Source organism: Gopherus evgoodei, chromosome 3, assembly GCF_007399415.2.
Source record: "Gopherus evgoodei ecotype Sinaloan lineage chromosome 3, rGopEvg1_v1.p, whole genome shotgun sequence".
Taxonomy (NCBI): Eukaryota; Metazoa; Chordata; order Testudines; family Testudinidae; genus Gopherus; species Gopherus evgoodei.
In genome coordinates, this window is record NC_044324.1 from 111,582,441 (window position 1) to 111,606,650 (window position 24,210).

Sequence of the window (24,210 nt, forward strand, 5' to 3'; positions counted from 1 at the left end):
TTCCTCAGCAACATTCCAGATCCATTCACTTGAGAGGTGTTGGGAAGATATACCCTGGATAGTCAAGTCATGGATGTTATATAAGCACCAGAGAACTCATGCCAACCAGACAATAGCAAAAAGAATCAATACAAATAAAATAAAAAATAAACCTTACCCCAGTTTACTCCAAAAAGGGAGAAGAGCCTGAGACTCCATGAGGTTCACTAGGGCCTTCACTACTTAAAGATTCTAAGAGCTCAGATACCAGGATGATGGGCAGTAGTTAAAAAAAATAAAATAAACTTAAGATAACTATATTCTACTTTCATGCCCACACTACTCTCCATTAGCTAGTATCTGTGAAGCTTACACATACAGGAGCAATGCCAGGGTTTTTGGCGCCTAGGCAGGGGTCCTTCCGCGCTCCCGGTCATTGGCGGCAATTCTGCAGCAGGGGGTCCTTCTGCACTCCCGGTCTTTGGGACACTTTGGCGGCAGGTCCCAGAGCGAGTGAAGGACCCGCTGCAGAATTGCCGCCGAAGACCCGGAGCGCAGAAGGACCCCCAGCTGCAGAATTGCTGCCAAGGGTAGCAAAATGCCGCCCCCCCAAATCCTGGCACGCTAGGCGACCGTCTAAGTCACCTAAATGGAAGCGCCGGCCCTGTACACATATATTACTGGATTTATCCATACAGCACACCTGGATGCATCATTATCCCCATGTAACAGATCAGAAACTCATGAGGCACAGAGATTGTGTGACTTGCCCAAGGTAAAACTGAAAGCCTGTGGCAGAACCAGAAACTGAACCCCAATATTTTGAGTCCCAGACCAGGACTTTATCCACAAAGCCATCCTTCCTCCCTAATAAAATCCCAATCCCAACCCTGTCAAGTGAACCTGGATGCTTTAATTACTCCACAAATTGCAATCAGAATACAGTTACATTTCATACAGTACTGGTAGACCAACTTCCATCCCTCTATAGTTAGGAATATCTCAGAGACTGCAAAGTCTACATTTCTCTTGGAGAAGTATTACACTCACATAAAGGCAGAATTAAACAGAAAAGAAAAAAACCAAAAAGTCAGATATGCCGAAAGGGTTCTCCCCTCAGCATAAGTAATTCACCTCTCTAATAGGCGGTAGTGCTATCTACACTAGGGATTAGGTAAATTTACCTATGTAGCTCAGAGGTGTGGATTTTTCACACTCGAGTAACATAAGTGGTAGACTTAACTTTTTAGTGTAGACCAGGTCTTAGTCACCCAAATAGTCTCATCTGGCCTTTAATTTTCTGTTGATAAAAAATAAATTTAAAAATTGAATTATTCTATTTTGTTTGTTTGAATTAATTTGTACCTGAGTTTAGATAACTGTCTGCTAGTCAGATGAAATGGTATATTAATTTTATGAAAACCAATCAACCATGTACATTTAGCAAATTAGCAATGCCTTGTCTTTAGACTCAAATGAACTGTCCATTAATCCAACCATGACCGGCCCTTATGTTTAGCAAAAACATACCACTAGCATCAACATAGAGCTTCCAGAATAACTCCATATATTGTGAATTGCTGATGTGTGGAATACAAACCAGCAGAACAATTCTAGAAAAGAGGAAGATAAAAATAAAGCAGTAATAATAAAATAAGAGGTATTGGGTGAAAAAAATAATTGAAAGCAAATTACCTAAATATCCATCAAACCAAAATAATTTAAAACAGAAATGAAGAAGAGAGCCCTTGTGGTCTGTTCCTGCTCCCATTGACATCAATACTAAAACTCCCATTGACTTCAGTGATTCAAGATCAGATGCCTGGAGAGCAAGTCATGTAAAGAGAAAAGTGAAATGATTAATGTTTAGATCCTGTTTCTAAGATGTGCTGAACACCTACAATAGGCATTGAACACTCTTGGAGTCACTAACATCCTGCATCAGTTCTAATGACACAAAGAATGACAAATATACAACTGGTAGAAGAAATAACTATCAGTCAGTCTCAAAGGGCTGCCAGAAACACATTAAAGGCTCTCACAGTCTGATTTTATTAGTGTTTGGAACACAAGAATGCAAAGCAATAATTAAAAAATAAACCTGAAAAACTATATTAGACCTTAATATCTTAATCCTGTTTCCATAAAGCAAGACTGAGATTTGAAAATGTCTGAAATTCTTAAAAACCCAGAATAGAGGACAGGATATTACTATAGAGAGACATAAGACAGTCCAGGTAATCCTACACGACACAGTGAGTATATGTAAGGTTTCCATATCTTTTTAGACAACTAGGTAAATGTGGGAATCTCTTTTCAGATGTTTAGGGGTCAGATCTTTAAGTCAGTGTGAGTGACTTTAATGGAAACAGGACAAGGCTCTTAGAATCTCTTTACAAAGCTCCATGTACAATCACATGGCGGTAGAAAACATGAAATCAGTATCTACACCTCTGTTTGACTCCCCAGTCAGACCAGAACATATGAAAGTCACAATACTCACCATAACTCCATTAAATCCAAGAACTGGGGCCTTCTTAGATCATTTCAATACATTCAGACAACATTGCTGCAGCCTCTGGAGCCTCAGACAAAATAACCAAACTCATAAGAACATGAACGGCCATACTGAGTTAGACCAAAGGTCCTTCTAGCCTAGTATCCTGTCTTCCAACAGTGGCCAATGCCAGGTGCCCCAGAGGAAATGAACAGAGCAGGTAATCATCAAGTGATCCACCCTCTGTCACTCATTCCCAGCTTCTGGCAAACCGAGGCTAGGGACACAATCCCTGCTTATCCTGGCTAATAGCCATTGATAGACCTATCCTCCATTAATTTATCTAGTTCTTTTTTGAATCCTGTTATAGTCTTGGCCTTCACAACATCCTCTGGGCAAAGAGTTCCACAGGTTGTGCATTGTGTGAAGAAATACTTCCTTTTGTTTGTTTTAAACCTACCACCTATTCATTTCATTTGGTGATCACTAGTTCTTGTGTTACGAGGAGTAAATAACACTTCCGTATTTACTTTCTCCACATCAGTCATGATTTTACAGCTATCTAAACTGAGATACAAACTAATTCAAACAAACAAAATAGTATAATTAGGTAAATTTGGGTCTGTTTTCCCACTATCCCGTAGTATTGTGAGGTTAAATTAGTTAATGTGGTAACATTAAGGAGAGCTCTGTGTAGCTCAAAAGCTTGTCTCTCTGACCAACAGAAATTGGTCTAGTAAAAGACTTTACCTCACCCACCTTGTCTAATGTTAGTAAAGCACTTCAAAATCATTAGCTAGAAGGCACTATGGGCCTGATCCAAAATCAAGTGACTCTTTCAACTGACTTAAATAGGCTTTGCATCAGGCCAAATATTTTTTGACAAAAACCAAAGTCAATAAGAGCAGTTAAAATCCCCCCTAAAGTCCTTCATATTAGCCATTCTTTGAAGTCTTTTCATATTTTGAAAGTGGAAACATTTCTCTTCACAGGGATAAATCAAATTGTAAGACTTTTCTAATGTAAGATTGGGGGTGAGAGCCTATTTATATTTACCTGTGGGGGGAAAAAACAAACAGACTATAAACCATCATCAGAGACTAAAAGATGAAACAGCAGAGCAAATTTAAAACAAAACAGATTAAGAAATTGAATTTATGGGATCTTGTATCTCAAGTACATTGCTGTTTCTGCTTTTAAATGGAATCTTTTCTCCACAAACTTGAAGAAGCCAAACATTTCTCCTCTCAGAGAGTTAGTCAGTCCCTGTTTTCCCTGTTCAGAGCAAAGGTAGCAGCTAATGGAAATGTAATATATATAAATAAAGTTGATTGCATACAACATATAATAATGTGCCAATGTAGTTTTTCCATGTTTAGTTTTAATAAGCTCTGTTATAAATCAATGTCACACCCTTTTCCATTCCTCCAGCCAGGCAGAATTTTTTGGTAAGTTGTTCCAAACTGCAGATTTTCTTTAATATTAAATAGCTTAAACAATTTTCTGGCAAATTTCCTACTTCCTATTCCCAAGGCAGCTGGGAGCTAGTTTGGTGATGGTATAAATTAAAATAGTTTTAGGGCCCTTCTAATTTATGTTGGTACTGACAGCCTTGAGGAGAGTTCCTGCTGGCTCAGCATTGTTGGACAGTAGAGCTATGTCCATCCACATCCCTTCCTCCTCTTGTGATATCCTTGACAGCTGTTTTATGTTGTTGAGGGCCAGGAGTAAGTATTATAGTGTTTGCTATGGTGGCTTTACTCCACTTAGGGACTCCTCTGTGCAACATAAATATCCAGCGGGATTTTTAAGATAGTTCTTTATCCCCTTTGCATCACCAAAGTGGTGCACAAGCATCAAAATCTGTCTTGATATAGCTAATTTTGTTGGGGGAAACTAAATGTATAAAAGTTAAAAAGGTAATGAAAGGTGTAATACAGTATTTTGAAAAAAGTTTACCCTAATAATCTAGACCAGTGTTTCCCAAACTTGGGATGCTGCTTGTGTAGGGAAAGCCCCTGGTGGGCCGGGCCGGTTTGTGTACCTGCCGTGTCCGCAGGTCCAACCAACTGCGGCTCCCACTGGCCGCGGTTCACTGCTCCAGCCAATGGGAGCTGCTGGAAGCGGCAGCCAGTACGTCCCGTGGCCCCCACCACTTCCAGCAGCTCCCATTGGCCTGGAACAGCGAACTGCGGCCAGTGGGAGCCGCAATTGGTCGGACCAGCAGACGCAGCAGGTACACAAACTGGCCCGGCCCGCCAGGGGCTTTCCCTACACAAGCGGCGTCCCAAGTTTGGGAAGCACTGATCTAGACACATCACTGCTAGAGCAATACAGTTATTTGGTTAAATCAATGTGCTTCTATTTTTTATTTTCTTGAACTAGTCATGCTAATATGTGTATATTATAGCTAGCTTGTGGCTGTACCAGCTATTGCTGTGCAAGCAGTGGTATACGCATGGAGGGCCATTAGTTGGAGGCATTGGAGCAGTGGCAGCAGTTGGGGGCATTCGGCCTGCGGAGAGAAGCAAAGGAAATGCATCCAGTGCTGCTGTGGAAACATAGGCAAGTGCTATACTTATTAAAAGGGTATCAGTCCAAGATAGTGCAGAATGCAGAAATTGAGTTGGGTGATAGGGCTCCGGGCCTTTTCCCCCAGCCCCGGAAGGATTAAACACCACCCCAGATCTGTTTCAGGCACTACCCTAGGGCAAGGTTTATTAATTGAGATAAAAAAACTCCAAAGTTACACAAAACAAATACATTACCCTCACCAACACAGGCTGCAGAGCACAGAGCCAGGCTGGCTGCCCAGACCTCCACCTCTGTGTCTGCTCCAAGCCCAGTTATAGGAGTCAAACTTGCACCTGCAGTTCCCCTCTGAGGTTTCTCAGTGAGTTAGAGGGATCGCCTGACCTCTTCCCAGCTGGGTCTAATATTCAAACAGGACTGGCTGGCCACAGGCCCCCTGACCCTTAAAGGAGCAAACCACCCTGTCACTGCCATGACCTCACTTAAGTATATCCAGCTCTCTCCCTGGGGCACATTACTGCTCCAAACAGCATTATGACTTCCCTATACCTTGTAGTCAGGTTACTAAGCAGCAAAGTTCTAGCTGTCCTCTCTGTAATTGAGCAAGGAAGGAAGACATCAGTTCTCTTAGTAGAAGATTTTTACAGAACTTGAATAATTCTTGTAGCTCTTTTCTGAACTTTTTTCCAATTTTTCAACATCCTTTTTAAAGTATGGACACAGTGCTCCAGTAATAGTCTCACTCATAATACTTTATACACATTAGTAACACCACCTCCCTGCTTCTACTTTATTTTCCTGTGTTGCTACATCCAAAGATTGTGCTGGCTCGCTTTGCTGCCACCTTACCCAGGGAGCTCATGTTTACTTGGTTACCTTTCACACTCCTTAAGTCCCTTTGAGTCACTGCTTTCCAGGATGCAGTCCCTAGCTCCCTACATTCTTTTTACTTTTAGATGCATGACCTCACGTTTAGCTATATTAAAATGCATGTTGTTCAGTTGAGCCCAGTTAACCAATCCTGAAGTTAGAGACATCATTTATGTCAATCAGCGTCAACAGGTGGTCACTTTTTTTTAAATTTAATTTTAGGCATTTTAACTTATTTGACTGCTTTCTTCTTTTGCCTTATTTTTACCATTTTAATAGTCATGCTTAGCATTTTAAGCTTCCAAGTGCTAATGAAACCTCTCCACAGTTCCAGCTCCCTGAGGCCAGTTACTAATATCATTCCCATTTTATAAATGGGGAAACTGAAGTAGGAAGGAGAAGTGAGTTCCTCAGCTTCAAGGAAGGGCCAGTGTCAGATCCAGAATCTGTAATGGATGCAGATTACTAGACACCCCCTCCCCCCAGCCATTCACTCATTTTCTTTCTCTCTTGTTATCTGTTGTTGCTCAAACACCCTATTTTCCTTCTTGCATTGGTAGGTTTGCCTGCTTTCTGCTTAAGATTCTATTGTTCTTCAGTTTCTAACTCTTTAGAACCCAGTGTCACTTTTAGTGTTTCTCTTCTACTCTACCAAGATGACTTTCTCTTGCAGAGGTAGGTGAACAATTTGGCTTGAAACAGGAACCTGTCAGAACCACCTATGACCATGTGCCTCCTGAATATTTCAAGTTACCGCAAGTATTTGGGACAGTGAAAGTTGACGTTTTAGGGATGACAACTGCATGTGGGCCTATACTACCTTTTGGATATGTTAAAGTAAGCATGCCTTCAAGCCAGCAAACAAATGTCTCTCATGAACATGTATGCAGTTCCTATATTATTATTCTTTTCACCCATATTTCCTTCCTTCCATAAATGCAATCTGTCCCCCAAGAAGGGAAAATGTACTGTATAAATACAATTTTAGAGGAAAAACAAGTGCTTAGTGCAACAGATACTGAAAGTTTTAAAAAAAAATTCTATAATGTTGCCATACTCAGAGATAAAGAAGTTCCATGCTTGCCTGCACTGAAAGGTTTACCATTGATATCATTGGTCATGATCCTGCTTCCATCCAATGTACTTTCTTTTAAAATATTCTGGAAACTTATGTGACAGACTAATTACATGTTAGTCTTCTTAACTTGTCAGTAAGACAGGTGCTGCCAGTGTTGTCCAAGGGATGCAATAATTTATGATTCCTCCTTTCAGACAAAAGCTCTTGTGTGATAAAGCATATAATCTCCTCTGGCTTCTCCAGAAGAGCATATATCCCTAAATTCAACCTCCCTTAGTGTTTGTTTAACCTTACTAATTCTAGTGTGTAAATAAGACATGGAAACTCACATCCAGAGGAAATCTGTAGCTACCTGTCCATAAGTTTTTTTAATAAGTAAACACAAGAATCACTGATTGTCCATTTTTAAAAAAAGTAAATGTTCATAAAACCGTGTGAAGGCCACATCCTGAAAGGATGCCCTCCAACATCATCTGTTTCCTGAGGGAGAAGGAACCTTTCTGAATGCTGGACTATCTGGGCTGAAGGACAGTTGGCTGCAGGGCTCAGAGAGAAGACTCCATGTTCTAGAGGAAAAGGGGTAAAAGAAGGATCCTGGACTCGCTGGAGGACTCTGACCAAATCCCAAAGAATGTTCAAGAGTGGTGAGGAAACAGAGGCAGGGAAATGGGTACTGGTGTTCATTTTGCATGGATCTATACATCTCATGCCATATAAAGTAAAAAGTGATATTTTTAGTCAAAGATTTTGCAAATAGATTTCTATTTACTTCAATTATCACATGTCCTTGAAGGGATAAACTATAAACCAGAGTGCCCAGACGGGTAGGGCCCTAGGAAAGGGTATGTTTAAGATTTTAGGAAGCTCAGCACGTGTCTTCAGATCAAGGGGTCCAACTTCCAAAAACGGACACTGGGCAGAATCTGTTCCCAAGAAGTGTGTCGGAAAAGCCAACAACAGTGCCTGGAGCCTATTGAAGTGGAGGGGAGCTTTTATAAAACCAAAACAAAAACAATAGTACATGGACACCACATGAATCCAAACACAGAAGCCTGGTGCATGTCCAACAGGGGAAGCTTGACCAGGGCTATGACAACATTTTTCTAGTCAGAGGAAAAGCAGCTGTCTAATGTTGCAATAAGATCACTGAGGAGGCAGTTGCACATCTTTAATGTTCACAAGCACAAATGTTTTCCAGTCAGGCCTTAGCTAAGGCCAGAATCTTCCCAGCAAAACTAAACAAATGATTGCTTATAGGCACACTACCAATCCAAAGCATGAGTACATGCTATTTCAATTTTCAGCAGCGACAAATTTTCTGGTTTAACTGTTGGGTAGAATCTTGCAACCCTCACACAGGTAATCCTTCCCTATGTGACTATATAGATTGAAGAGGCAAGGTGGGTAAGGCAATATCTTTTATTGGACCAACTTCAGGTCTGACCTAAATGGAGCTCTGTTGTGTGGCTTGAAGGCTTGTGTCTCTCACCCACAGAAGTTAGTAAAATAAGAGATTTCCTCACCCACCTTGTGTTTCCAGTATCTTGGGACTGACACAGATACAACAACAGTGCATATGCCTATTGAAATCATCTGGGGATAATTATCTTTGTAGGGAGTGCTGAGTTGAACCCATATTTAATACTTTGTGGTGGAGATGTGAATTGATTTAGGTCCATGTCCATTGTATAACTCATCAGATGACTAACCACAGAGAACTGCAGGGGGAAGGAAAGAGGAAATTGACTATTTTGCTGGCTGCTGCTGCTGTAACCAAGGCATTAAATTCTTCATATGAGTCATAACATTAAGAGATATCTCATTTTGCCAAAACCCTGCAAGGTTGTGGGGAAAGAACCACCTCTTCCCAGAACAGAATTGACTTAGAAGTGCCAGGGCCCACACTTATTTTATATAAGAAGCCAACAAATAATTGAAAAAATTGAACATTTATTTTCCCAAGAGGACATTTATTTTTAAAAATGCATATCAAGAAGGTATGGCTTCGGGTCAGAGTCTGCATGGTCGGTAATGGGGGCTGAGACAAAGGAAACAAGGAGCCTCTCCACTCCGACTCTCTTACCCGAGGATCGAGTGTGGGGACTGTCCTTGCTTAGGACAGTGCAGGAACGGCCATCTCCCATTTCCCAGCACCACAAAAATGAGAGCGAGATACACATGAAGCATATGGTTCCCATCCATTTCCCTCTGTGCTCTTGCCAGTGGAGCAGGCCCTCCTTGCAGTGGAAAGAATCTACACCCTACAAAAGTAGTGAAATGCTCCCTTTACAAAGTCAGAAGCTTCCGGGAGGCACTCTGAAAAATGCATATGCAACTGCATGCACAATTACTATAACTGCATATGCAAACAGGTATTTCAATTTCAAAATATCCACAGTGCATACAAATATAAGCATGAAAATGCAAAAAAGAGTGAGTATGTGTAAGTGGTCCTCTATCCACTTTAAAAAAAGATCCCTAAAAACTGTATGAAATTTTCTGCAAAGGGGCTTTCCATTGTCCTTGACCAAATTGTCCACTTTTATCACTCCTGCTTAGCGTTTTCACTGTTTTAGCTTACACCCAGGCTTAGCAGAGTTTGATTTTTTGATAATTTTCACCGATATTGATGAGAATGTGGATGGACCGGACTTCTGTAGCAGAAAGAGAAGTTTTCAGACTTACACAGAGATCTTCAGTTGGTCCAATAAAAGAGCTCTGTGTGGCTTGAAAGTTTGTCTCTCTCACCAACAGAAGTTGGTCCAATAAAAGATATTACCTCACCCACCTTGTCTTGTTATTATCCTGGGACCGACACAGCTACACCAACACTGAATACAGGTAATAGTGATGTTTGATATATTCATTCTCTGTTCTGGGAAATGGAGGGGGGAGAGAATTTAATGACTATAGATGTTGAGATTCCAAAAGTTAAAGTTTTAAACTATTAAAACATGAATTGTCACTATCACATGTCAAAATATACACAGTAAATATCCTTAATTTAAACTCTATTTTTTTGTTTAAAACTTGGCCTGTCTGCAAATTTAGGTAACTGATGGAAATAATTTTTGTTGATTTGTTTGTAGGGGGGTGAAAATTACATTTATCAACATTTACAGATAAAAATCTAATCCTTCCAAGTCTGTTTACAGTTCAGAGAGGCTGCATTTCATCGGTCATGTGTGATAATATAGCTTGTGAAGTATGTTGAAGACAACAGGCTCTAAGTAAAGTAATTCACACAGTACACTGTGGACAGAGTAGAATCTGTCATTTATCTCATGCTGTGAATCAGCTTCCCTAAGCTACAGCATTTAGAAACCAGTTGCAAGGGCGTGCAAAGACCCTACACTGGGCCAGTGCAGGAGGAGGTAACGGCTTAGAGGCAGGAGGGTAAATTCTTGGCTCCATTGAAAGAAATGGGAGTTTTGCCACTGATTTCAGTGGGACCAGGATTCCTACAACACCTACCAGAAGTGTCAGTCCTGGAGGAAGGTCTACCCAGCTGCAGTTAGTAATCAGGAAGGCAGAAAGGCAAGCCTTGGAGGTGGCTGCCCAATCCCGGGGAACACACATCACTAGAGAGAGTGTTTGATTCAAAAGGCCTGGGGACTAGAGTCAGCAAGTGGGACAAGATGCTTTCCTGGAAAATGGAAGTATCCATCAACAACTGACCATTTGGTGAATGGGACAGGCTGTCCAGCTCTCCCTGAGGAAAAAGAAGGACTAGATAGATTTCTCCCCCCACCCCACTCCAGAGCAGATACCAGTTGGTTGCTCAAGTTGGGCACTGGTACTTTTAATTGTTTCAGTAGAGGAGGTTTTCCCTCATCTTGGGAGGAGTGTGTTTTTGGGCTGCAGCTTTGGCCAACTGGCACTCTACTGCCATGACACCTGCACACCAACCCAGACCGGTTCACATCTTTGCTTTACCCAGTTAGTTAGTGTATTTTATTCCATTGCTCACAGCATACATTCTAGCATCTATTAAGAGCAAATTAGTATTGTTAAAGTACTAATAACTTGCAAGTTTTTATAGTACTGTTAACTTCATACTGTTCTGAACAGTATGAAGTTATTCCCTAGTACAAATTCACAGAGAAGAGTTTAACTCTGTTTACCCAGAGTAACTCCTAAAATAGCTATGATGAAAACTTCCCTGTGAATTTGCATTCTCAATTTAGAATTTGCAAGACTCATTTTCCAGAGCCCTGGTCAGGAATTAAGTAATATTTTCTAGCCAATGGTGTTTGATAATACTGTCTTTTACTTCCACTAATTAGACACTTTGTGACTAAGTGTTGAATTAATCTCAGGACATTTTGTTCGGGAAGAAAAATCTCTCATCTGTATCCTAAAGTAAAACCTTCAATGGACTACTATGGCAGATTGTGAAGTTGATTTATCCTACCCTTCTGGGCAGTCACAGCAGGATGCTACTAGGATTGTAATCACAATTTTTACACTGTTGCAACAACACAAAGAAAGCACATACGAACAGGACAGGAACAGGTGCAGTCAATTTCCTTCATCAAGCCCTTCTGATAATCACTTGTGGAAAGAGAGACAGAGGCAGAATTGGAGGGCCAAGAATGAGATACAAGAAAGGTGATTAAGAAACAAGAAGTACAAAAATAAAGAGTACAAACCAATACTTCCGTGTCTTAGTCAAAACACCAATGATGCTGTCAGATTTTAACAAATAAATAAGAAGCCCATGATGTTTTTGATTTGATGTAATTTGGTTAGGTTAAATAAATGGATGTTGAGACTAATATATTTTGCCTTATGTTCATTCATTGGGTAAGCAGACTCTGAAATAAATTGGTTTCTTGGAGTTGAAGTGGTTGTCATCATTAGCCCAGTCCTCTTAAATAGTGCCAGAGGCATATGGCAGCATTAAGTCCTTATAACATTTTAATCTTTTCTGTTAGAAGGTATGTCTGTCATACAGCAAGGACATAAGCAAGAGAGAAGTCAGGAAGAGTTCAGGGAACTGAGCCCTCTTCTGGGATCATAAGACAAATGATTACACCAGAAAACTAAAGCCTTTTCGGATACACATGAAATACAATATGCAGAAATGCTATTGTGGTTTTCCTCCCTGAACCATAAAAATACAGCTTCAAGTATGTTTTCTGGCTGCAGAAAAGGGTGGCCTTTCAAGACCATTCAGAAAGGGTAATTGTCAACATTTGATTCATATCTAATGGACAACATTCAGTCACTGTTCTGTGCACTAATCAACATCCCATAGTGTTATATGGGATGTTCTGGAGCCACATGCAGTTTCTAGACACTTTCTATTTTAAAGAAAAGTGGAAACAAGCAAACAAAAACTATCAGAAGATTGCTTCCTCCCTCCCCCCTCCCCAAATAGTTGTCCTCTTTTATTTAGTCTTGTGGTCTTTACTGAATATATCTGGGGATTCAGAGCCCTTCTGGTTTAGGCATATGGTTTAAAAATATTATTTAAACATTTTTATCTAACACAGGCTTTGTAAGTGGGTGAATGACAAAATTAATCTGCTAGCTTTTTTCTTCTGCAATATGTTCTGCCTGGATCTTTCAAGCTCCTTTAAATCAACTAGAGTTATTATAAAAGTTGAAAGGGGAGGGGAAGAATAAGTTTTGAGGTCTAGTTTGCATTCAAGTATTAATACTCAGGAGTTCTATCTGGAGACAGGGAAGAACCTCCACAGTGTTTTACAAACCAAACTGGCACAAATTCCCCAGATAGCTCTTCCCTCCAATACATAACACTCCATTTAAATTAGCCTCTTTAATCTCAGTTCAGTCTTAAAAAAAAAAATCCTTTAAACACAAAAGTTGTATAACATAAAATCCCCAAGCTAGTCAAAACAAGTTTTGTCTTTTGCTGAAGCTGGAATTATAGGAGAAGCTAAAACACTGTATGGGAAGCAATTCCTGTCACATTCAGTCAGTATACATCAAAGAAAGAAAAATATTGGAAAAAGATTAAAAAAAACTCTTAAGGGCCCAACCCATCTCAAGATATCCTTGGCATTGGGAGCTGCAGAAGCCCTGGGAGGCAACAGAGAAAATCTCAACCTCCTATGAAAGCAATTTCAATAATACTTTGCTAGCAGTGCTACGCATAGAGCTACCCAGAAGCTCAAGCTAATCAGCTGTTTACTTCCCTGCACCCCAGCTTCAGGTTCTCAAGACATTCAGTCTCTCCCAGTATTCTCATTCAGGACCACTCAGTAGGCAGGAGTTGCTATGACTTTAGGGCTGGAGTAACTATCTTCTTTTGTGGACTGAGCAACTAACTGACCAGGCTTTGAAGTCAGAAGGGAATGCTGTCCACTTCTTCCTCTGCTCAATCATGGGCAATTCCTGATGGGGCTTCCATGTAGTTGGTTGGGGATTCTTTTTTTTGGGGGTTCGAAATGCGGATTTATCAAAACCAGAACTTTTTGCAGGAACTTATCCATGTAGATAACATTTTTGTTGGGAAGGTTGCTCAAGTCCAGGATGGAAATACTGGTCAAAATGAGAGAATGACACCAGAACAGCCAACAGCTAAATCACAGCAATGCAATTATTCTTGAGATACTTACAGAACACTTGTAACACTCCTTATCAAATACCGTTCAACCACCACTGCTTGGATGAAATGAGGGAAAACCCATGGCTGTAAATCACTATGGTTTCAGTGGAGAAATGATGAGAAGTAACAAAAAAATAAAATGCTGCTAGCAATTTTCAGAATTGAATTGCCTTGTTTCTTTCCACCCGCAATGAGTTAAAGCAATATGCTAATTATGAAAAGGCTAATGTGTAATACTGTCTTGCACTAACAAGCCTTTGGTGCTAGATAGATTCTCTGACGTTAGTATCATTAGCAGAGATTCTGACCTCTCCCAAACAAATAGCTTTCTCTACTGAATTTACACATCTGCAAGTTTTATTCATATGATTGACATTCACAATCACTCTACCCTCTCTTCTGCAAAACATTGCACCCTTGCATACCGAGATCAGAACACATCCTACTGCATTTCCAACCCCAGTACCTTCACATTATTTTAACAGCAGTTAGAAATATTATTGCAAGATGGGAAAGCACCATGTGCATGACACTGTACACCCTGAAATGGACACAAACAGCCAGCACCTCACTAATAGAAAAGCTTATAACCAATGGTATAAGGAAGAAAATTATGACAAAATTGGGTCCTTTTAGGATGACCTATTTGAAGACATTACATGTTCCTCTCCACCTTTTCTGTCAGAATTTTGTTAGAGTTACTGACATCTCTAGTTACAGCTTTTGTACTTACAATGTTTGAATAAGGGTATGACCTGCCCATCTTCAACGAAAAAGTAATAAGGAACACTTAAATATCTGCATTCTTACACTCTGAAAATGGTTGCAGTTTTTAGGGCACTGTTTGCTTTTGTGGTATGTCTTGGGCCTTGTTTTCAAGGAAATTGAGTGGCACAGCTATTGATAATTAAGTGATTCTGCAATAGCTCTTCCAGAAGAGCTCCTTGTGTGGGCATTCTATTCCAGATAAAATCCACTAACTCTGAAGTAATTTGTTACACTTTAGGTGACATATTAAGATTCAATTTCAAGCTCACTGAGGAGGCACTGTGCCTGCCTTTGTTTGCACTGCACTGAGCACATTGTGGATACTATCAGAATATAAATGTGCAAGTAAGAAATAAGGGTGGTACTGGATGGGTACCCTGTGTGCACACGTAGGTATACACACACTCCCCACCTGATCATTAACAGTTAATGCTTGCAAGCCCCTGTGTTTTAATGCAAATGCTAAACAAAAGGACTTCAGAACACAGAACTTGTTCTCTAGCACACTTCAGAACAGCTCTAGAACATTGCTATTTCCAATGCCATTAGCAGCTGGGGATATAAATCTGATAACCAACCGTATTTTCTCTTTTAGATTACTACCCCCCGCCCCTCCCACCCACCGGACTAAAAACAGTTTAAAATGCTTAAACAATTCCTTTGATGGCCAACTTCCAGCTCACCCTTCAGTTTCTGAAACACTGACATTCCAATATATTTGCTGACTTTATGCACAAAGTAAGGGGGCCTGCCAGAAAAGACTGTTGGATAAGTTAGTATTAAACAGTATCTGCAAACTAAGAACAATTTCCAAGAAGGAAAAAAAACTTCACAGAAACCTGTGGCCATGTGACTGCCACCATCTCTGAAAAAGCAGGAAAGAAAAGAAGTCTCCTGGTGTCTGGTTAAGATAACTACAGAGGAACTATTCTTACAAGGTCTCATCAGTGAAACTGAAATGTGCTCTGATTGCCTTGTTTTTTGCTTTGCTAATCTGACATGTTGATGCATAATTCAGAACAATGAACGTCTGTGTTCTAGAAGACAGTCTCATATACACCCTATCCAGATGTTTTGTTAGGTTATTAGATAATCAAAGCTTTTTTTCAGTACTTGGGGATTACATTTTATATATAGTCAAGAGCTATGTTTATATTTGGAACAAGATTAGGAAAAAGTAGCTCCATTAGAATTTCTGCTGTTTAAAGTGATTACTGATAGACCCCTAAATTGTGTGCCTTCCATCATCAAATTGCTTTAAAACATTCTCCTCCTCCTGTTGATAAGGTCAATTATTGCGCCTAATAAATACAAAGAAGTGGCGTCAGTGGGGTCTAAGAATTGTTCTTAGCCCCCAAACCTAATAGGGGAGCTGAAAGGTATGCTTGTGTTCATTTTCAAATAAAGTCTTGTTGAATTGAATCAAAGACCCCTGATTCTGCCTGACATCTGACTCATTTGGTTATTACTGGGAACCACAAAAATCCCAACAGCGGCCACAGGGAGCTGAGGGGCTCCATGCCTGCAGGCGCTCCAGATACGCTGTCATTTTGTTTATCAGATATTCAATTCACTGATTCCACAGAGCAGGGATTGGCAACCTTTGGTACATAGCTCACCAGGATAAGCACCCTGGCAGGCCAGGCCGCTTTGTTTACCTGCTGCGTCCGTAGGTTCAGCCAATCGCGGCTCCCACTGGGTGTGGTTCGCCACTCCAGGCCAATGGGGGTGGCGGGAAGTGGCAGCCAGCAGATCCCTCCGCCTGCGCCACTTTCCGCAGCCCCCATTGGCCTGGAGCAGCGAACCTGCGGACGCAGCAGGTAAACAAACTGGCCCGGCCCGCCAGGGTGCTTACCCTGGTGAGCCGTGTGCCAAAAGGTTGCCAATCCCTGCCATAGAGAGTTTAAAATAATCAAATTTTGGTGTAGACCCATTTATAAGCTGACCCCCGTTCTTTGATGCATCACTTTTTTACCAAAAATATTCAGCTTATGGACGAGTATATTCGGTATGTGCTTAAAAATTTGTAGTAGGATTTAGCTGCTTATACCATGCCAATCTCCACTGTATCCAAACTAAAAGAGCAAACTATCTAGTTTTAGCTTCTGCAGCAACATAATTTTCAACTAAACTCCAACTGCAAGTCCAAGTTCTGCCCTCAGTTACACCCACACACTCCCTTTGAAGGCAAAGGGTATGCACAGGTGTAACTGATGGCAATATGTGCCTGCAGAATTTTCAGTACCAGGGAGTGGCGGGTGAAGGGGTGAGTCACAAGATGGAGAGGAAAGAAGAAAGCTACTTTCAGATCCTAAATTTGTATTTACAGTTCTGACATTTAGGGAACCACAAGTATTTTTGTTGTTTTTACTTACTGTAGCCAAGTAAATGTGTAACAAACCCACAGTGATATTGGTAAAGAGTCACCATACTCAGTTCTAACCAAGATTGCAAATGAACAAAGAAATTGGCCCAATTTTTTTTTTTAGAAAAAGCTTTTATAAAAAAATTCTAAGACCAACAGAAGCGTTCCCACAATTAAAGAGATTCCAATTGCCCCACCCAAAAAACAAAACAAAAAGCCATAGGTTTTAAATAAAAGAACATACCCTGCAGTGTTTGAAACTCAAAATACTCAGCACCAAGAACTTAATATTAAGGCTTATTTCTTCCAAAATTTCACACACATCTATAGGTAACCATCCTGTAATTCTGGGCTCCTATCCAATATATTTAAAATTACAAAGAACTGGTAATGAATATATCCTCCTGAACAGCCAGCCTTCAGAAAGAGGTGAAAACTTTGACCTTAATTTCCATTATCCAACGTTGGGTCTTGATCCTGCAATCCGATACATCTGGTTGAACTCTTATACACATGGAGTCCCATTTACATCTAACGGGCCCCCACACACGTTTGAAGTCCTTGTGTGGATCAGATTGCATATTTGCAGCTTACAATTTGAGTTTGTCCCCTTTTAAATGAGTTTTAATCATTTGGTGAGTGATGTGTGCTGGCACAGAAAAAAAAATATTCTGAAAAACCTTCACTTTTAAAAACATCATCTTTATTTTGGCTTCATGGTTACAATGTTAAGTCCATAGATACTTACAGTTAAATGGTTCTCAATTAGTAAATCTCCACTTGTTATGTAAACAGTGCATTCTCTAGCAAACTGCTGTACAAGAACTTTATAAAATACAGATTAAGTGACATTTTCATCTGCACAATATTCTTGATTAGTGCACTATCATAACATCAATTACAAAGGCAAATACCTTTCTAATTATGGAATAGTATAAAACGGCACAAAAAGGAAAAAAAACTGTAAAGCTGTAAGTGTGGCCAAGCTTCTAAACAAGCTGAGTCAGGTCAACTGATTGGCATTTGGAAGTAGAGATCTTAATCAGTCATGGACACTAAATTTAACTATTAGTCTTCCTCTCTCTGACTGTATAAGAAACAAATACATTTTTTACAAACTAGGGTCTGTTCAAAGTATTTGTACCATAACAGATCACTGGAGTTCAAGTGCAATTAGGAAACTACAAATTTTCACTACTCCTAATATCATACTTAAGAGTCCACAACTAAAATTAGACCCAGATTTTCAGCCAAACATGTTTAATTGTGCATAATCATTTATCAACACTTATTTTAGGCATAAAAATACCAGATGTGTGTGCATAAGTTAGGTGCATGAATGCTAATTAAAATATGGCCCAAAGTCTCATTTCTAAATTTAAGAGTTTATTAATATAGGCTTTTTGATTAAATTGCCATCCATTTTAACCTATAAAATAGGCTTTGCCTGGCACACAGATACCTACTGCCAGATAAAGACAAATGACATCTATGAAAGATTTCCTAGTCAATCAGAAACTGAACACCTAATCCAAAGGCTTCAATAGTGAAGGATATAGTTTTCTGATGTCAACATGATTTTATGTTATAATCTTGAATAATCCACAGGAGACAGTGAGTGGGGAAGACCTATTCACCAGTTTAAAAACAATTTGGGACAACACATTATTGTCACAATTAGAGTAAGGAGTTCAGAAAAGTCTGTTTTGATTTGGCAACACTTAGAAATATCAAAGCAGATTATGTCCCACTTTATCAAAGATTCTGAATAGCCCGAAATATTTAGAGGAGTTTATTTAATAAGTTTACCAACAAAAAGTAAGTTTATAAAGCTGACCGATTGGCTGTACTGGCAAGACAACAATCTCAAATCCAAGAATGGAAGGAAGTTACACCAACTAGTGGTACCAACAGTCATTTCGCAGGTTTTAAAAACAGCAACAGTGATAAAGTATTGAACCATCATTTACTGAACAGCTTCAGAAGCAGACAAAAATGATTGTAGGAGTTTTCTTGCATAATTTAAATAATGTTCTTTCAACAGCCTTATTTCAGAGATGCCCATATGATGAATCCAAGAACCACTGCTCCGATGACAAGTACAAGAATGATGATACACATTTTCTTCCGTGACTTGCGCTGTTAATACAAAAAAATTTGATTGTTGTGCAGTGTTCAGAACTACTTAGCAACTGCTTCTGTGGTTCTGTTATTTACACAATCAAATGAGCTGTGTACTTAAAGACAATTAAGACAGTAAATGGTTAACAAGCAAAAGTCATTCAGGAAACAAACAAAAAGTTATAACTTCACTCCTTAGATTTCAAGGGTATTTGGAATTCACATTGGAAAAATACATTCTTCCTGGCATCTCACAGGAAATGTAATGAGTATCTACATTTTTTTTTTTTTTTTTTTTTTTGGTCGTCTGTAAGGGGAGGGATCAGCCGTTACAGGTAAAGTCTGGCTTTACTCTCACAGCTCTGAACTGGAGGGAACACATTCAGTTACTCTGTGGGGATGGCATATATGCAATATGCTCAGCACTAGGGAGCTGTGAGAGGCTTGAGCATACTCACCAAGGATGGAATTAGATTTCAGCTGCTAAAAAAAGTCTCTATTGAGTATGTAGAAACTGATAATTTTCAAAGGCTCAAAACTTGGCCAAATTTGCATGGATTTTCACAGGGATGACAAAAGGCCCATCCTGACACAAAGGCCATTCCCTCAACCAAATTTCAAGTCCCTCTCCAAAATCCATGGGATGTTAAAACTTTTCAAATAAAAAGGTCACCAGAATTTTTTAGCACGGGCAAAAATTATGTATTTTCCTCTGTATTGCCTCATTCTTTGAAACAGATCAACCATTCTGGCTGAAGTTTTCCGAAAAATTTTTAGCCCGGCAGACACTGGAATGGAAAATTTTATCTCAAATCGTTAAAGTTTGGAGAAAAAAAACAAACAAAAACAAAACTAAAAACTTATAAGCAACTGAAAACAGGGTCTTATAATGGGAACTGTTGGGCAATCTTACTAAGTGGTGCTACCAGCCTTGCCTATATTTTACTAAAAAGTTGGCCACCTTATTTTGTCCCTTACAAGCCAGCAGACAAATTTAGGTTTAATAAATTTTCCCCGTGGATTCGTTTGCCTGGCTATAACTGCAATATGTATAAGACTTTAAACCAGAAGGCCAACTTCAACAGAGAAGTTTTCAAGGAAGAGGATGTATTACAAATAAGATTATCTCTAACAAAGGCCAAAATTTAAGACTCTCTAAATAGGACTTTTTTTTTTTTTTAAATATAAAGTCTTTCACAGGTTTCTAAAACTTTGCTCTTTCATTTTATTTTTTAAGTCAGTGAACATGGCAGAACTGGAAAGCAAAGTCTTCCATGCACAGAAGAGATTTATGCAGCCTGAGCAGCAGCACAAAACTTCCCTATACTGCCCTACCAATGAACCCCAACTCTGACTTAGGGAAATTATAACGCAAAGGATAGGTTCATTCTCTATGCCCATTCAACTGAGAGATGAATAGGCCAGAAGCCCAGTGCCTCTCTTTCATCAACTGAAGCAGCGTGGCAGACACCCCACCTCCATACACACACAACCACCTCTGCTGCCCTGTTTTGGAGGTAATAGAAAAAAATGACATCCTCCTTGAAGATACTATTGTCTATCTGTCTCCTGCCCCCAATGTCCCATGCAAGCTTTATACTTGGGATGTGGTTGACCAGAGGAAAGACAAATACAATGTAATGTGCCTCAGAACCTTGAGCTTCAATACTGGAATTGCTTTGGATGAAGCATTTGATATTTTGTAGCTGGAGCCCTTTGTGTTGTGGACTAACAGGCCTCATTTGCCCAAGAACAGGTCAAGCGTGGGAAAAACCTCTCTATCCCGACTCTCTTCCCGAAGATGAATGTTAGTGAGCAAGGGCATGGTCCTGATGGGGCATCAGTTCCCAGTAGTCTTTGATGAAAATTATGCAGTGAATAATCTGTGTTATGGGTGGATATCTGTAGGTCTACTCTACCTCAAGGCTTCTAGGTCTCATCATCAGGTCCAAAAATTTAGGAAAAGAAAACACAAAAACCTACCATGCATTGGAGAGAATCTCTTTCGGACTCAGAGACCTCTCTACAGAAAGCAAAGCAGTCAAAAGCTCTGCATTCTTCTGGGCCTCTCTCCTTTGAGTCCCTTTCACAAAGGAGGGAAGGGAAAGTGCCTCGACAGACAGACCGACTGACCGACCCAGGCCAATTGGGTACAGCAGAGGAGTAGAAGGCAGATATACTGACCACTGGATAAGCAGTTTTCTGTTCCCTGCCTGACCTGAGCAGGGGCTGCTCCAGGCTATGGTGGACACATGACTCCAATTAGTGTGCAAAGAGTCAGTTGAAGCAGTTCGGCTAATGAGAACACTTGACTCCAATTAACCTGCTAAGAGTCAGGTGAGGCTGTTAAGCACCTGACTCTAATTAAGGCCTCTCTGATACTATAAAAGGGCTCACTCTGGTCAGGCCAAAGGGAGCCAGGGAACTAGAGGAGAGAAAGTGAGGCTGAAGGGCTGGGTAATGAAGACACCCATAAGTCACTGGAATGGGAGCCCCAAGGTAAAGTTGAAGAAGGCGTTAAGTGAGAGAAGCGGGAGAGCTGTGGGTAAGTGGCCCAGGGAAATGTAGCAACTCTGGCAGTGAAAGGTCGGCTGCCAACAGCTGCTACCATTAGGGTCCCTGGGCTGGAACCTGGCGTAGAGGGCGGGCCTGGGTTCCCCCAACCTGCCACTACAGAAACACCTCCTAGGAAGGGAAGACAGGCCCCTGTCAGGACAGGAGGCTAAACTGTTCTGAAATAAGCCCTAGAGACAACAGAGACTGTGGGAGTTCTCTCACCAACCTCCTTGCTGGCTTATGATGAAACGGGCTCAGTAGACCGTAACTCTGGCCCTAGAGAGAGAAGGGCTACATGGAGGGTCACAGTGAGTCTCTGAGGCTAGCATAAACCTCCTGGAAGCGTGGGACCTACGTGGACAAGGTCGGAGCTCTCCAAAATATATATAAAAAAATATAAAAAGCCCTCTTTCACAGTGAGCAGGGGGTTGGACTAGATGACCTCCTCAGGTCCCTTCCAACTCTATAATTCTATTAATCCTTCCCTGACTGCACTGGCAATGAGGTGGTCAGTTTTGATGGTTTTCCATAGTATAGACTCAAGCCAGCTAATTTCACATAAGACTGCTAAACTTTCAGAGGGCAATGATTTATTGTTACTACCAACCTGGGCTAAATTTGGAATAGTGACCCAGAGATGCTATCCTATGCCAGTCTTGGGTCTTTGAGTAAGTCTCCAAACCATTAAAACAATAAGGAAGAATTAAACTACCATAATAAAAATTAAGACAAACAACTGAAAGGGACAATTATTGATAGATGACTGGCAGTTTGCACTGATATTACCTGGTAGTCTGCTGCTCTTGATAGCTGCTGGTTTCCTTGCTGGACATGTACCTCAGCATTTTCTACGTTTGCTTCTATGCTGTCTTTTTAAAAGAAAAAAAGTCATTTTCTCAATTAAAGCCTGATGTAATAAAAGCCTCATGTGTTTGCCACTGTTACTAATTAAATTACAGCTGCTGCAGTTATGAGCTTCCACATTCCCAGAGCAGACATTTACTCTCATAACATTAAATCCCAGCAAGCCTACCCCTAAAATTTCTATGTACCATTGGATCAGATAAAGTATCTACTGCAAGACAAAACCACCACCCTCCTAATGATTAATGGCTAAAAATCAATAATATGGTATAAACAGACCTATAGGTAATAGTTTACCATTACCTCATGGTATTTATTTTCATCTTACTTTCCTGAATAAAAAGTTGTTAAATCTGTATCCCCTAAAGAGCATTCAAACTAACTTTGATAAACACAGTAGATAAAACACTCAGATACACAGAGCAAAGTGCAAGAACAATTACTTTTGACTTGTATTTGCCATCACTAACACAAATTTTATTCTACTGCATTTTGGAAGTCTCCTCCTTTGTCATTTTCTCTATATGAACTGCAACAGTGACGAGGTAACTTCTGAAGCACCCAGAGTATTCCAAGGTTGACTTCAGATATTATAAACTTCCAAGTTCAGGTATTTTAGAAGTGGAGGGTTGGCTTTGGACATGAACCAATAAGGATAGTTTCTCAGGAAGCTGGTGTTTGAGAATAAATGAGAGAGAGATAAAGAGCACCTACTGCTCAGAGAAAGAAATGAGAGAAAAGTACTGATAGACAGCTGAAATGAGTGGCTCAGAACTTTAAGAATATCACTTGGTATGAAATTCAATTGATGAAACTTTTGTTTGAAAGTTTTGGTGGATAAGTAATTAAGAGAGAAGGTTCTGTGGGCACAAAACCAATCATAGCCAGTTTGTGAATGTTGGTTAAAGTGTTATTTAGTTGTATTCTGAGAAAATGGTGTTTGCTTAAATTTGCATTTATTGATGTAACTAAGGACTTACCCAAGGTAATTTACTGGCATTATCAAACCAAGATAATGACAACAGTGCAACTTCCTGTGTGGATGATCTTTTTTGGAACAACAGTGTCTGTTTTTTAATTTAGCTTACGGCAGGTCTACACTATGGGGCTCAGTTGACCTCTGTTATGCAACTCCAGTTATGCAAATAACTTAGCTGGAGTTGACGTAGCTTAGGTCGACCTTATGCAGTGTCTACACCGCACTGGATCGACAGGAGAGTTCCATTGACTTATCTTATGCTTCTCGTTCTGGTGGAGTGCCAGAGTCAACAGGAGAGATCGGCCGTCAGTTTAGCAGGTCTTCACTAGACCTGCTAAAATCGACCCACAGTGGATTGATCACCGCACCAGGTAAAGTGGAGAGAAGCCCTTAATTTGCTTTGCCCAACATAAAGAATCAAGGAAATAACTTTCCTATTGTTTCCCCCAAGTTTCTTTATACTTTGCATTTTTTCCTCATTTTAGATTGGTAATTCACTCAAATGGGGAGCAAAATACATTTTACAAAAATAAGAAAAATGCAATTAAAAACTCACAAAAATTGGAAGCAAAACTCAAAATGAAGGCATAGAACCTGAAACTACATTTAAAGCCATTTTCCCCAAGTGTACTGGATTTCCTGATTGCTTTAACAGATCACCCAACAATCTCTGCTGATATAGAACACAACAGGTTAGAACCTCAATCAATTTAAATACAGTCAGCAGAGAAGGTGCTCAAAAAAGCTCCATCAAAACAAATCTTAACTTGCTAGCTTCTGGCGAATCATGATTTTGTGGTTTAAAATTAAGATCCAAGCATTATACTACACAATGAATACTGTTCCCCACCCTCAAATTTCATGTAAATTTTCTAAAATATTTTAAGGATCTGTGCTTACCTATCACATCACCTTGTTCATGAATCATCATTCCTAAATCTTTAAATATTTCATTGATATCCATAATATCTGCCTGCAAGAGAAAATAATTTAAAAACAATTAGCAAATATCATGGGAAACTCC

The 24,210-nt window shown here is 40.0% G+C and overlaps 1 protein-coding gene across 1 annotated transcript in view; it reads right to left on the reverse strand.

Annotated features, from left to right (window-relative positions):
• Positions 1–17,347: 17,347 nt before the first annotated feature.
• The window catches only part of STX7 (syntaxin 7), a 43,728-nt gene continuing 36,865 nt past the window's right edge, over positions 17,348–24,210 (reverse strand). Inside the window, exons 8-10 of the mRNA XM_030556328.1 lie at positions 24,087–24,159; positions 22,130–22,212; positions 17,348–18,805 (exon numbers count right to left, since the gene is read on the reverse strand). Coding sequence (XP_030412188.1) covers positions 18,713–18,805; positions 22,130–22,212; positions 24,087–24,159 — 249 coding nt within the window. The 3' untranslated portion in view covers positions 17,348–18,712. The remainder of the gene's footprint in view (positions 18,806–22,129; positions 22,213–24,086; positions 24,160–24,210) is intronic.